This window comes from Rattus norvegicus, chromosome 9 (genome assembly GCF_021556685.1).
Source record: "Rattus norvegicus strain SHRSP/BbbUtx chromosome 9, alternate assembly SHRSP_T2T, whole genome shotgun sequence".
Classification (NCBI taxonomy): domain Eukaryota; kingdom Metazoa; phylum Chordata; class Mammalia; order Rodentia; family Muridae; genus Rattus; species Rattus norvegicus.
Window position 1 is genome coordinate 51,516,102 of NC_141542.1, and position 14,778 is coordinate 51,530,879.

The following is a 14,778-nucleotide window of genomic DNA, read 5'->3' on the forward strand; positions in this document are numbered from 1 at the left end:
GCTCAGTGATTTAAATAACTTGTGACAGAAGTACATATAGTAGAGAATGAAAACCCTCTGTGGTAGGGCTATAAGTTGTTGAACTTGGTTCATTTTCTGCTTGACTAAAAGAATAAAATAATTTTACTTCAAAAGAAAATTTCTCCCCTAATTTTACGGTCATAAATATTTATCCAGGTGCCATCATTATTTTTGACAAGTGGGCACTTTCAGTACTAGCTCTAGAAGAGAGAACCCCAGCAGTACCCAGTCTGTGTTTACATGTGTTTGTCACCTAGATCTTTGTCTCGTTTAGCGTTTCCTTTGCAGGTGACGGGAACCCGGGACTGGTTTACAGTGATCACTGTTTCTCTCTCTTTCCCGTGCAAACAGGTGAAGTTAGTGAACATTAGGAATGATGACATAACAGATGGGAACCCCAAGCTGACGTTGGGGTTGATATGGACAATAATTCTGCACTTCCAGGTCAGTTCACCTCATCGTCATTGCTGTCGTTGCGTCTTGGGTTTCAGGTGGCCTGTGAGAAGGTGTTTGACATCCTCTGAATGAAAACGAATTTCAGGCTAGTTTCTTAACAGTACCTCAGTTATTCTAAAAAGTCTGTGAGGCTGGTGTCTTGTCCCCTGGTCTCCGGGGGCTTCTTTGTTTTCTAAGACCTTCTGTTGCAGTCTTAGAGTTGAGAGGTAGAGCCTTCTCTTCCCTAAGTGCAAACATGCTGCTTCTGTTCTCTGGACAGTATCACTTGTTTTTAGGCATTTAAAGGTTTTATGACTCAAAATCCTTATTTAAAGTAAATTTATCCTTATTGTAAATAAATTAAATTTCCTTTGGTGGACACTAGATGGCAGTAGGTGTATTCTAAAGAGCCAGATTAGAAGACCAGTACCATAAGCAGCTGTGCCTTCCGTAGATCTAAGCGACAGTGACTGCCTTTCGGAGCTGTAATTTGATTCATGGTGACTCCCCTCTGTAACTTGCTTTAATTTGTTAGCTGCTCATAGTCTCACAGAATTTCGTCAGACCCTCAGTAGTAGCGGGCAGTCAGATCCTGAAGGAAGGAAATAAACAGCTTACTATCAGAAAGGAAGTGGGGATTTAAATTAAATATTTTTTTTCCTTTTTAAAGGCGGCAGGGAGAGTAAAACTTACTAAACTCATACTGGGAAACACAGGAGTTTGTTTGGGGACAGGATCTGAGCGATATGAAAAGGTCTAGAGAGGAAGAATCCTAGGAGGGGTGGCTTAGGATCCCCAGGGCCTCACAGGCAACTGGAGAGTGCCAGCAGTAGGGAACGGGGGGGGGGGGGGGGGCGAGCGGGGTAAGTGGAGGCACCTTGTTGAGCGGCCTGCCTATTGGACTGGTAATGAAGGTGTCCAGTCAACTGGACTGCTGAAGTCAGGGCAAGCCAAGACTCCACAGGGGTAAAGACCCCACCCTGAGAAGAGCTAAGAGACCACAGCATTAAACCCAGGCATGTAGGACTTGCTTGTGGGACCCAGCAGGCTGTATTACCAGAATCCTGAAATCTAAGTAGAAATGATCCAGAAATTATTTCCATGTAGACTGCTTAGCATCAGTGGACTACGGCCAGTGCTTTTAAAATTAGGGTTGAAACTACAAGGGCCACAGATGAGAGAGTCTGAGGCCCCTCACTGGAGGGGGCTGGCTACTTCCTCACTGGGTTGTGTCTGAAGTTTAAGTGGAGATCACTAGGGGTCATTTAAAGGACTTCAGGGGAGGGAAACAGGATTTTATTCTTTGAGGTTTTTATTTTTTCTGGTGATGGCCACTCTACGCTTAAGGGGGGGGGAGTATTTAAATAAATAAACAAACCAACAAATAAATAAATAGAACCTGATGGGCTAGTGAGATGACTCAGTGGGTAATGGCTTTTCTTGATGCAGTCATGGGGGTGGGGGTGGTTTCAAGAAACTGAAATGATTTCAGAGGGGAGGGATATAGGCCAGGCGGGGATAAAAATTTTATCTGAGAGGTGATATTTGGAAAAAGAGAGAAACTTGGCCACGGGGTATAGAAAGTGGAGAAGAAGGCGCAGGTTGAAGTCTAAGAAAACACAGCGTGAGATCTGGGGTGGTGGTGAGCGGAAGGCGTTCGACCGTCCGGATGGGTTAGAAGGGTTAGCGAGCTGTCCCATTCTGCTGAGCAGAACATCCCTGAGATGTCAGAGGTGCAGGGGATTACCAGCATAGAAGTGTCTGCAGTTCTGTCGGAGAGAAAGGGTCCTCAGAAGACTCGGGGTGGGGCAGGAGCAAGTCTTGCTGTGGGAACAGAATGGGGATATTCAGAGAGTTGTGTAAGGCAGCGGGAAGAGGAATGGATGAAACCGCAGAAGAAGAATGGAAGTGGTCTCAAATGCCTCCGGAGACTGGAGGAAACGGTGCCCAGCTACTTACCTCAGAAAGAAGGAAATAGCAGATGGGAATGGCTACTTACATCAGAAAGAAGGAAGTGACGTGGGGATTAGAGTAGTGCAAGTAGAATATACATTTGAGGAGTGCTAAGGCAAAGGGTCCCTTAAGAATGACGTGTTAGGTCAGCCACTGCTTGGGTCTCTACATCAGGGATTAGAGGCAGGAGGATTGAGAGTTTGAATATGGTATTTTGGGTAAAACGTAAATGAAAGGAAGCATTTCCTAGTGCTGTGCTGCTGGTCAGAACTCCTGGCTGTGCCCAGAGTGACACAGCCTTCAGTTCCTCTATTCATTGTATACATAAGGCAGTTTTCTTCAGGAGAACAAGCGGTAGGTCTTTTAAAAAAAAAAACCGCGTCTGAGCATCACAAATTGGAACTGTCTTTCAGCCTGACATTCAGAAGGTAGGCATTACGTTCCCGATGGTCTCCTGTCAAAAGCCACTGTCTGCGAGATGGTGGTGATGTGTGCCGTGCCTTCTGTTAAAGGGTTATTTGGAGTTAACTGTAACCCAGGGGGGCGGGGCGCATCCGTCGGCAACGGAAATACAATCCTAAGTGTCTGAGGCAGAGTTTAGTCTGTGCCAGGCCCAGCAGGGCATTGGAGGGAAGGCTGTAAAAGTACCAGTTACCGGGCAGATGCGAAGGCTAAGCCATTTCTGTAAGGGAACGGGGCGCGTGACCTAACCGTGGACAGTTGCTTAGTTTGGCAGGGCCAGAGGGAAGGGTGGAGGGTGTGCCAATCCCAGCCTGCTTCTCCACCCTGGCAGCATACACAGCAGCCATTCGACGTTTAAACGATGTCGCGTTGTCTTGGCCGACATTGAAAACTTAAGAACAAACCCAAGACTTTTTCCCCCTAGCCTTCGTCTGGGATATATCACTGGATAACGTTTGATTTTCTTTATAAATAATTAAGAAAACCCTTACAGTGTTACAGCCTTCTGCAACATCAGGAGGTCAACTTGACTGGACAGCCCCTCCTCCTTAGTAAAACATGTTGAGTTCCTTTTCTGGTTGTGGAAGACTACCTCAGGAAGGGCAGTTACCGACTTGCCAGCTGACTTTGGCTCGTGGGACAATGTCTTCCTTGTCACGCTGATTTTCTTTGCACCGTGTCTGTGACTCAGGGTTAGGAATACGCACAGCTCAGAGTATCCTCATTCATACTGATTTCTTAATTTCCCACCCTGACCCCGCTAAAGCTGTTTAATATTTAACCCAAGTGCAATTGCCGAGCATAAAGTTTAACTGCCCTAAAGTGTGTGTCAGAGCGTGCGGGCACTTCCTTCAGCCAAGTGCTCCACCTTTAAATCCCTTCATAGTTCTCTGGTCATGTGGCAATCCTAGTGAGCAGATAATCAGAGATTTATTATTTGAATGCTATTTTAAACCATATTAAAAAGACTGGCTCTAGACTTGATTAAAGGTGTTTTTAGCTTTCAGTATTTAATCTTCTCTTCATCCAATTGTTGAATCTTATCTTTAGGCTACTTTTTCTGAATTAGTCTTCACACCAGAGACCTGTAAGCTTTTCGTTTATTTGTCCGTAGGCCCTGAAATTAGTTAGCCTTTCCAGGGGAGGCTCCCCGAACTTGAGTTCGAAAGGCACTTTGAGACTTGAAGGGCACTTTGCTAATAAAGTCTCCTGGCTGTGTTTACTCCTGGCTTAGCTTCAGAGGTTAATGCAGATAGTGACAGTGTGTGTGTGTGTGTGTGTGTGTTCGAGTTCGAGTTTCAGAAGGCACTGTGTTAACTTGAGAGCCCTGGTCTCCAGGATTTGCTGTGCAAGTTCACTGGTGTCTGAACTGATTGAGCAGTCATGTTTGTCTGAGAGGACTGGTGGCCAGGAACGAGCCACAGTCAGTGCCTAATAAGACACAGGACCAGCTGGCAGGGAGCCACAGCAGTTCTTGCAAGTGGTTTTTCTCATAAGCAACATGGCTTCAGGCTGAAGAGGATGGTCACGCAGTCTGCTAGGAATTCCAGATCAGAGCGGAGTCTCGGGACTTGGCGGAGCGGGTCCTGGAAGCCCCGGATTTTGAAATGAGTGAGTTCGTGGAGCCGTGAGTGCCTGTGAATCAAATGGGGAATGTCTGTGGCTGCGTGAGGGCTGAGAAAGAAGAGCAGTATTTCGATCCTGCCAAAAGTCCCTTGAGTCCTGAAAAATACTCTCCGGGAAGAAAGTATTTCAGAAGAAAACCACGCCAGAAAGTTGAGGGTGACACCGAGTCAGTGCGACAAAGCGGAGAAAGAGAAGGCAAGAAGGGTGTTGGTCAGCTTGCGAGGGGACAGCCAGCTGTGTCCTCCGGAGAACTGGTGTGGGAGGACCCTGCTGCAAGCCCCACTCCGGAAGATGGTGTGCAGCTGGGGAAGACAGCCACAGACCACGGTGAACAGAAACCTCTGCCCAGTGTTGGGAACAGCTGCCCCTACCTAGTGGCCGTTTCCTCTGCTCATGGGAGATACTCAGAAGTACAAGTTAGCATCCCGGACAAGACGATTTCAGAAAAAGATAGCCCTCCATATTGCCCGGAGAGGGAGAGACACTTAAATGAAATCAACACAAAACACAGAACATTCCTGAGAAGAAACGACGTTTCTCTTTCCCAAAAGACGTCCAGTTCAAGCCCCATTCTCTGTGCCACAGAGAAATCCCTTGAAAAGACTGTGCTTGTGGGAAACCTGTCAAAAAGCTGCAGCAGTGTCCTGGAACAGGACAGCTCTGGGAGAGGTCACCCTCTCATAGCACACCCTCTTCAGCTCACCAAAAGGAGGTACCATTCCCTCCATGCTACTGTGTCCTCTGTCTCCAAGGACGCACCTGGGGATGACGGGTGCCAGGTAAGTGACACTGGTGCAGGTGACTGCTCCTCCTCCTCCTCTTCCTCTTCTTCCTCCTCCTCCTCGCACCAGACTATAGTGGTTGCAGTTTCTAAAAAAAATGCCATCTGCATACTAGCCTGTATGTCAACACTGCGATTTTGAGTGTTACCCATGTCTCTTACCCTCACTCTAAATAGCACCTAGGTTTCGTTGTTGCATATCATGGGAAAGCACTGGCTTAATGGGACGCCTAGGCTTGGTGTCTCCAATTCATGGCTTTTGGTGTGTCATTTTGTAATAGTCTTCAGAAACAGCCTTGTGATAAGTAAAAGTTAAATTAGAAAACAGTTGGATACCTCTGTGTAGATAGCAGAGAGGATTTTAATGTTTTACACACACACACACACACACACACACACACACACACTGACAAATGTTTGAGACAATAGCTTGCCTAAATATGCCCATTTGATTATTGCCAGTCATACACCCATACAGACTGTAGTCCCCAAATAGGTTCAGTCACCGTGTCAGTTAAAGTATGAAGTATTGTCTAACGGGGGATATGTAGTGACCGTGTAGCACACAGTACATCTCTCCGCATTCCAGCTGTTCCATAGTCCAAGAGGCCAAATTCCAGTTCTCTATCAGCTGTCATGCACGGAACATTCACATAATTGCTTTCGGTCTTCCTGGGTGCTGAGGGCAGAGGCAAACATTAGCTTGCCCAGATTCCATGGACCCTGTTTGACATCAGAAATTGTTGGGGCAGCATGTCATTGGGACTGGGATGTGACTCAGGCTGCCAGGAAGCTGGGCTCTTTTTCCCCTGACATTGATATTTACCTTTGGACAAATTACTTATCTTCCAGATGTAATTGGATGAGGATAATTTACTTCCCCGGGGAAGTGCATTACCTAAATGACTTCTCGTTGCTAAGTCAGGACTGTTTGTTTGGTTGGTTTTTTTTTTCTTTTCCATTAAGCTTTTCCTAACTCTATCTTTTACCCAGAGAAGGTCTGGATATACGTGGTATCAGCCTCTGGGCAGGTCATTGTGTCACTGGTGTGGCTCCCTGGACAGAGACCAAAGGAGGTTCTACCAGGGTTCATGTGCATAGTCATTGTTGACCTTGGTGACTGAGTTCCTGCTTGTGTACACCGCAGACCTTGCCAGTGTTCTGCCTCATGAAGTTCTGTTTATGTTTTACGCTGGTTGCATTTTAAGAGGAAACCATCCAGTGGTGGCATTCTCTGTGTAGGTCTGGCATAAAGGCCAGTGCATCAGAAAGCAAACCAGTTGCCCATGTTTATAAATGTTGCTTGCTCTGGTGTCTCACATTTATCTACCCTCATAATTTGCCATCAAGTTAGCGCTCTGTGGTTGTTGTTTTTCGTTGTGGGGAGTCATTAAAAACCTGTTTCTTTAACAAGGCTCTTTTGTAATTCTCCTCATGTCAAGGGTTTTGGGATCTGTTCTACCAGATGATGAGTTTTTTTTTTTTTTAAGTTTCTTTAGAAAATATCACAAACTCATCAGTTGGATTTGTTGAGTGACGGTGCTGCAGTGGTGTGTGGCTTACTGACCGTCGGATTTCTTAAGTGACTGCACTGTGCTGGTGTGTGGCCCTTGAAGTGACTATGCTACCATGGTGTGTATAGCGTCTCCTACATCAAAGCAGAGGGAGGTGGCTACCACTGTGGCTGAGTACCTGGACATTTTGACTCCATCAGTTCCGAGAAAGACTGTTTATCTTGCGTTACAGAAAGAGTCGGGATCAACGGCATGGTTGTTTGTCTGGGGTCATTCTTCTTGGATCCTTACAGGTGATTTCTCACGTCAGTTTGCTTAAATGTGTTTGGTGAGAACTGTCCTCCTAACTGTGTTACAACGGACTCTTCGCTTTTCATGGATGGTTAGATGTAGGTGATGGTCCCAGCCCCTTCGTTAATATTTTTTAAAAGACGTATTTATTACATATGAGTACACTGTAGCTGTCTCCAGACACACCAGAAGAGGGCATCGGATCCCATTACAGATGGTTGTGAGCCACCATGTGGTTGCTGGGATTTGAACTCAGGACCTCTGGAAGAGCGGTCAGTGCTCCTAACCACTGAGCCATCTCTCCGGCCCTCATTAGCATTCCCCCCCTCGGAAATAGCTTGTGAGCCATGCAGTCATAGTTCGTCTGCCTCACGCTGTTCTTCATATTTGTCTCACTGATTCAGTCTTCCTTGCTGTTGTGCTCAGGGTGGGCCTTGAGGGCCTTTGAAATAGAATAGGGAGCATTTCGTTGAGCGCCCCTTAGCCTGACCTGAACTCCCCTGGTCTTGTGACAACGGTCATTCGCAGTGCAGATGACCAGCCTGTCTCTCCTTTAATCCCTCGAGTAACCTGCTGAGAGGCATTCCTGGCTAACGCTCCCCTCCCATACATGCCCGACGAGTATGTCATACATCTGCACGGGGATTGGGACAGGTGGCCAATGTGGGAAGGGGTGGGTGGGTGTTAGATTTGTATGATGCTTTGAGATTGGAAAGTGCTTTCAGAGATGTTACACCTTTGGATTACTGCAGCAATTGTACAAAATAGGCAGAGTAGGCGGCCTGCATCCAGAATGAAGAAAAGAAGACTCACAGTGAATACAGCATGAGACAGTAGCTGTTTTGATGGCGTGATGTCTGTTACATTGTCACAGCCGTTCTGCCCGGGCACGATTGCTGATCTACAATCCCACCTTGACCGAGACAGGAACTTCGCTTGAGTTCAGAAATTTCCAGGAAATAGTCCATTGTGCCCAGTCGGGTTGTGGACTGCTTGGCATAGGAGCAGTAAGCCATCCCAGGAAAGAAATAACGATCAGAACGTGCGTGCTTATTAGTGATGGAGTTGTGTCTGTGAGTGGCCATGACACTTTATCCTGAGCAGCACAGTGAGGCTGCTTTAAGTTAACTGAAGAAAACCCACTAGAAGAAATGCTAAGGCTCTCTTCTGCTTTGTGTCTGCTTTTAAAGGGGCCCCTGCTATGCATACTCCAAGTGCCCTGTATTCCATGTGTGGCACAGTACCCGCTGTGCACACGCATGCTTCCTGTAGCCCGTGGCTACCTTCACTCCGTAGCTTTTCCCATACCCTTTTTTTCGGTTCAGTTTCACAAATCCCACTTCATCCCAGTCTTGGTTGGTGGACACCAACAGGACAGTTGGTTTCTCCGTTTACAGACCATGGGTTCTCTAACCTAACCGTGTATTAGAATAATCTGGGAAGATTTTTGACAGTACACATCCCTGTGTGTTGCTCCCAGTGATTCAAGTGGAAAAGAGGAAGGGAATCTGCAGTGGATTCCCCGTGGTCAGGACAGAGAGTACAGGTGTGCGTACGAGTGCCTGCCTCTGCGTGTGTCAGGTCTGAGTTCTGAGAACCATCAGAAAGAAAGCAAGTGTGACTTAGCCACTGTCACCTGTGCGATTTCCCATTCTTACAGAGGCCGTCAGAGCAGATCATGGTCTTCTATTAACCGTGTTCTTCTGTGGGTCCTACTATGTGCTAACCACTTCCTCACAACATGATGTCTGTGAAGTGGCTCTGGTGAGGCTCAGGAGGTTTAAACAGAATGCTCAACTCACTTCACGACGACCGCAAGTTGTCTGAGCTGAGCTGTTTGCCTGATATACTCCTTTTCCTGCACAAGTTTCCCAGTTTTACATTTCTGTGACTTCTTGTATGTAAATACACACTTTTCGATTTTGAGTTCTTTCTTTCCCCCTCTTACTTTGTCTACCGTTTACTGTGTATTGAATGCTGAATTATAACAAGACACTGAGTTCAGTGGAATACCCCTTTCCGTACCTTACAGCCTGCTGTTTGCAGCAAATGGGGGGGGGCAGGCTTTAAACCTAAGTCCCTTAAAACTCAGGTTTTGAATGGTGGTGAGGTTGAACTTCCTTCCCACGAGCCAGGATGTATTAACCAATGACAATAACACTTCCCTGTGCTGCTCCTCCAGTCGTCAGTGAGTCAAGGACTAGAAATGATCAGTGTGGCTGTTGGAGAGATATTGGCGGTCTCTGGATAAATGAAGAGATGGGTCGTTTTATTTCATTAACATATATCTGAAGCTTTAAAAGATTTGGAGCCATCTTAAAATGTAAGAGGAACCCAGTATTACTGAAATATATTTATTCATTATTTTCCCCCTATGCTTCAGCTAACAGAATTCATGCTGAGATCCAAGGACTGTTAGAAACTCAGAATGTGTTTTCTTCTGTCCTGTGATAGCTTGAACTCTGTGCATCCTGAAGCTAAGAGTCATTCTTTAGAAAGTTGACTGATTTGTTCCCTTCTGAACCTGAACCATTTTCTCTCTTTTTAATGTATGTTTGTTGACTTTTGACTGTTTATAGTTAATTAGTGAAATTGTAATTACATAGAATTTGGATACCAGTCACCTTTACAGTGTCCTGTATTTTAAACTTGATGGAGGAGCTATAAAAGCCTGAAATCCTCTCTTTTCTGCCAAAGAAATGGGTGATTTTTATGTTTGAACAAAAATGAGGGAATTTCCCGGAGTCTTCAATGTAGCGTTGGAACTTTATTTTTAGTGAATTTTTTTGACCTACAAGCCCAGCCTGATGGTCACCAGTATTTATTATCACTGTCTTTCTTTTAGCCCTTCTTTCATGTAGGTGGTTTGTAATCTTTACAGTTGCAGAATGTTTGAGCAACATTTTCACTTGAAATGTTTGGTGGAACCTTCTAACACATTTTTTAAAAAGAAAAAAAAACCTTGGAAGCAGCTACTAAAAAAAAAAAATGTGTTGATTACACTTATTTCTGCCAAAATAGTTAAATTGTTTCTGAATGAATTGCCCGTAGAAGCAACTTGAAAATATGTGTTTGCCTTGGCGACAGTTCAGTGCAGAATTAGATTTTGCTTGACTGCAGTCCCAAGTGGTGTTAATCGGTGTTTAAGTAGCATTCCTCCTGATACACTGACCTCAGTTTACCCTGAGAGGTCTGTGAGACGCCATTGTCTCCTCATTTTGTACCAAAGGAAACTGATGCCCTGAGAAGTCACAGGGGAGGGAGGGTGGGACTGGGTAGTAGCCGCCATGCTGGGGCCCAGACGTCCTCTCTGGATGTACGTACCTGGGTGAAAAACCTCTCGGTTTAGAAAAACGTCCCTGTGCTGATTCTTCTCCAACCATGACTTTCATCCTGAGCATTATTTAAATTCTTACAAAGAATGTTTCATTCTAATAAAACATGCTTAGAAATCCCAATTTCTGCATGATAACATTTTCCCGTCTAACCGCATCTGTTGCTGTCCTGAACTGACGGTGATAAGGAGCTTGGAGAGGAAAGGATTCATTTGACTCACACTTCTACAGAGCTGTTCATCATTTAGGGAAGTCCGAGCAGGGACCTGGAAACGGCTGAAGCCTGGAGGGTGGCACTGCTTACTGGCTGGCTTACTTCTGTTGCTTTCCTGTAGGACCCAGGACCCCCAGCCCAAGGGTTGCACCTCCCACCATGAGATGCAATAGTATCAATCATAATCAATCAAGAGCCTGCCCCCACAGCGACGCCCACCGGCCAGTTGCGAGCATTTTCCCAACTGCCCTTTCCCAGCTTGCTCTAGACTGTGTCAAGGTGACAGAAGACAAGCTAGCAAACTGTGGGAGGGGTTAAGGACTTCATGTCTGCATAGGTGACCCTTCGACCAGGCGCCATTCCCACGCCCACCATCTGTCTCAGATGTCGCTTCCCATATTACCAGAATAAAGTGGTGCATCAGTGGTTACAACTCCTAGAGTGTGGTAGAATAAAGAACACATCTGAGATTTTCAGTCAGAAAACTTAAGGTTAGGTCTTATTATCCTCATCCCTAAAGTGGGTGTGGCTTCCTGTGGTGTTGATTGACGTGATGTAGAAGTAGAGCAAAGTGCGTCATGACCTTTACCCTTTCGTCATCGTTTCCCATGGATTCAGGGAAAGCCTCTAACCATCCTCTGAAGCAAAGTGCTCTGAACGTTTTCAAAAGTTTTACCAAGACAGTCCCTTCTGTCCGGCCATCCCAGAAGCGTTTCATGAAACACAGCAAGGCTGCTGCGTCCTGTCTTCCTTGTCATCTTCTTCTCTCTTCAGGCATCACTGATCAGTGTGTTCCTCTACAGATTCCAGAGTTAGCCTCAAACCTCAGCTCTTCAAACAGACAGTCTCTGAGAGAAGCCAGGTCTCGGAGTTACCTTCTGTTGTTTACACCCTAGTAGGATTCACACAAAGGCATTGAGTCTCTAGGATATGAGAGAACGCCGGAGGCAGGCTGTCAGAGGAGGGAAAATATCAGTTTATTTGAGATGGAATCTGTTAGTTGTTGCCCATGTTGGGCTTGACTTTCTGGACTCGGCCTCCTCAGTAATCACCACATCCAGTTTACTGAGAGCTCTGTTTTTGTTTGTGGGTTTGCTTTTTAACGAACCTGGTTGTCTCCTGTTGATGTGAGGTGTGTCGGTGCCTCAGGAACCATGTGACATTCTGGGTACTAGCTACCCTGTCCCTGTTGAAACTGACACTCTCCTGTGAAGGAGAGCTTGAGACTGAGGGGGACCAAGAGGATGCCCTTACAGGGTGATGTCCGTAGAGCAGCCTTTTCCTGGCAGTGGCCGGTGTATCTGTTGATATTGGAAAGTGATGTTAATCAAAGCAGTTGAGTAGTGGCTCCTGAAAAAAAAGACAAATACACCTGTTATAAGGACAGTGCATTTTCCTTAATGTGAAAGAGAAATTTCACGCCTAGAAACCCTGAGCTGGAATTTAGGGAACCAAGGAAGAGGTTAGGCCCTGGGCACAGTGTCCTGTCTTGCTTTCAGTTTGTTGGCCACTAAAGTGACCACATTTCCCCAAATGGCTTAGCCATTTGTCAGTCTGAACTCTGTGATTCCTTAATCTTCAGACTCACAGCTTTACCTACAAGAAACAGCTTGTGTCGACTTTTTCTAGTCTTTGTGCACTAATAACACTCAGTTTGATAAAACTTTTTTAAAAACTCACGTAATTATTTTCAAATACTAAAAATGCACACACGAGGCTTGGATATATAAGTCTCTGTCAAAATGCTTGCATAACGTGAGCACGTCCTCGTCTCAGCCCCTCAATAGCAAAAACAAGTTAAATAAAATGTGAATGAATCTTCAGGGAGTGTTGGAGTCGACTTTGGAATGGGCTGTGCTGTGTGCATGCCATGGTGGTGACAACATCTGCAAAAATAGGATGTCCCTGGTTCCTAGTTGTCTGGTCGGTCGAGTTGACTTGGCTCAGAGGCCTTGCACGGGTTCCCAGGTCCTGCTGACTCTACGGTGATAATCTCCCTCCTTTTCCAGCAAGTGGGAAACAGCTTTCCCATTAAGCAATCAACTGTGAATCAAATCGGGGAGCTGGCCCAGATATGGTGGTGGCTTTTCTTTCACTTCCAGATATATCCTACCAAGCTTGGGAGGGCTTTCTTGCTTTCTGTTTTTTTTTAGATAAATAATCGGAGAGCCTCAGCTTCTGACCCCTGGAGGCACTTACATGCGGTGCTCAGTTTATTTGCTTTTACTGGAAAGAGATGCTGATGCCGAAGTTCAAATGACAGCACGCAGTCACTCTGACTTACACTCGGCTCCTCCCTTCTTCCCGTCCACACACCTCCTTATTTAGTAGGCATCGGGCGTCTGCCTGATGGGTCTGTATTAGGCGGAATATGAAGAGAACATTCTAAGGGTGGAAGTTACTTATAAACCTGTATATAGAGAGAGCAGGTGGTACACACAGTTTGTAGGACTTCATCAGCAGAGAAGCAGCAGAGGCTACCTGCGGCTGCAGAATAAAGAAACAGCCAGGCATAGCAATGCACACCGTTCATCCCAGCATTTTGAAGGCAGAGTAGGGAGGATCTCTGCAAGTTGGAGACCAGTCCGGCTTAGCGTATTCTTCCTCCTGCAGCCACAGCGATATAAAACAGAAACAAACTTCACTGCTAATACAGGTAGGGCGAACCTCAGGGCAGATGGTTATTAGCTAATCCATAGGCAGGTTAGTAACTGGGTAGTGCTCTTCATAAACCAGCTTCTGACGGGGCTCTGGAAAGTATTTGCATTTGGCGCAGACCTCTGAAGACTCTTCTTTCTTACTTGGAATCACTTATCAGAGAAGGGTGTAGACCAGGGGTGACGGCAGCCTGCACACTCTGCTGTGCCCTGGGACGGGTTTGCTCTGTGAGGAACGGATAGCACTTCATTCCGTGGAACTGGGATCGTCCTGTTCATCCACGCATGAATGTCGGAAAGCACACAACCGTTGGCCTGTTTCTGTGGCGGCAAGCTTGATGGGTCAGAACTGTCATGTGTGAACGGAACTAGTTACATCTTGTGGGAATGGATTTAAGTAGAGCCTGTGATGAACTTCTCAATTTCGGCAGTGGAACCAGAAAAGAGACCAAATCTCACAGAATCTGCTTAGTTGAGAAGTTGGATAACATTTCCTTGAGTTAAAGGCTGGTTTCATTAGTAAATAAGGTCATTTAACAGCACACCAAGGCACGGCAGTCTGTACCCTCGGATTTCTGTAGGGAGAATTCATTGTGGAAGATGGCAGAGGTTCTGCTAAGGGTAGAACTGTCGGAAGCCCACCCGAACATCATTTTATATTATAAGCGACTTTGAAACTAACTTGGGCTTTAGCCCTGGGTGGAAAACTCTTTACATACCCTCTCCCTTTGAAGGGACAGCCTGTGTGTTTAACATGACTGGCTCCCCTCATGCTTACCTGTGAGCACAAGGACATCCTTACCCCCAGCACTTCCTGGGGTGAGTATTTGACTGCGTGCTGTGGTTGGAGCTATCAAGGGTATGTGAGCAAGGCATGGGGATGCTGGGCTGAAGAGACATGGCAGTTCTTGTTCACTGTATGAGAGCTGCTCGGGGTCAAGGGTTAGAAGTGAGGGAGAACCAGAGAAAGTGGCTGCAGAGGTTAGGATGCATCATGAATGAGAGAGCTTTTGACCTGTGGGAACTAGGCAAGTGGTGGGCTGTTCGCTGAGGTAGGAATGTAGTCAGAAGCGCATGAATCGGAATGAGAAATCCGGTGTCAAGCACTTTGTATTATAACGGCCATGACGTGCATCAAAGTTGGGAGGGGTAGCATTTCTTAAGGGTGAGGGTGGAGCTCAGTGGGAGAGAGTGTGCCAGGAGTTAGTGTCTGAGATGGATAGGATTGCTTTGTGACAAGCTCATACCAAGGATGCTGAATTTGAGTGAGTGAAAGAAAGTGGGAAAGAGGATGGGGCTTGTAGAATGCACTCAGATGCCCAACAGGCACGGGAGCATGAATTTGGAGTAGAGTGGCAGTGTCCTGTAATGGGAAAGTGAGATCTTGTAACCATAGGCACATTGCTTTGAAGACATCCCTGCAGGCCTAGAGGACTTTGCTGAAGGTGAGTCAGGATTGTGGAGGAGACCGAAGACGAGGTCAAAAGAA

At 46.2% G+C, this 14,778-nt stretch overlaps 1 protein-coding gene across 37 annotated transcripts in view; it reads left to right on the forward strand.

Moving 5' to 3' along the window:
* Dst (dystonin) overlaps window positions 1-14,778 on the forward strand; it is a 394,204-nt gene that overhangs the window by 202,065 nt on the left and 177,361 nt on the right. For 35 of the 37 annotated variants that reach the window (XM_087565925.1, XM_087565930.1, XM_087565928.1 and 32 more), the window contains one exon: window positions 373-465. In XM_087565925.1, the coding sequence (XP_087422051.1) occupies window positions 373-465 (93 nt within the window). Of the gene's footprint in view, window positions 1-372; window positions 466-4,171; window positions 5,277-14,778 lie in introns of those variants that run through there. The other 2 variants (XM_087565934.1, XM_087565953.1) reach the window with 1 other exon arrangement.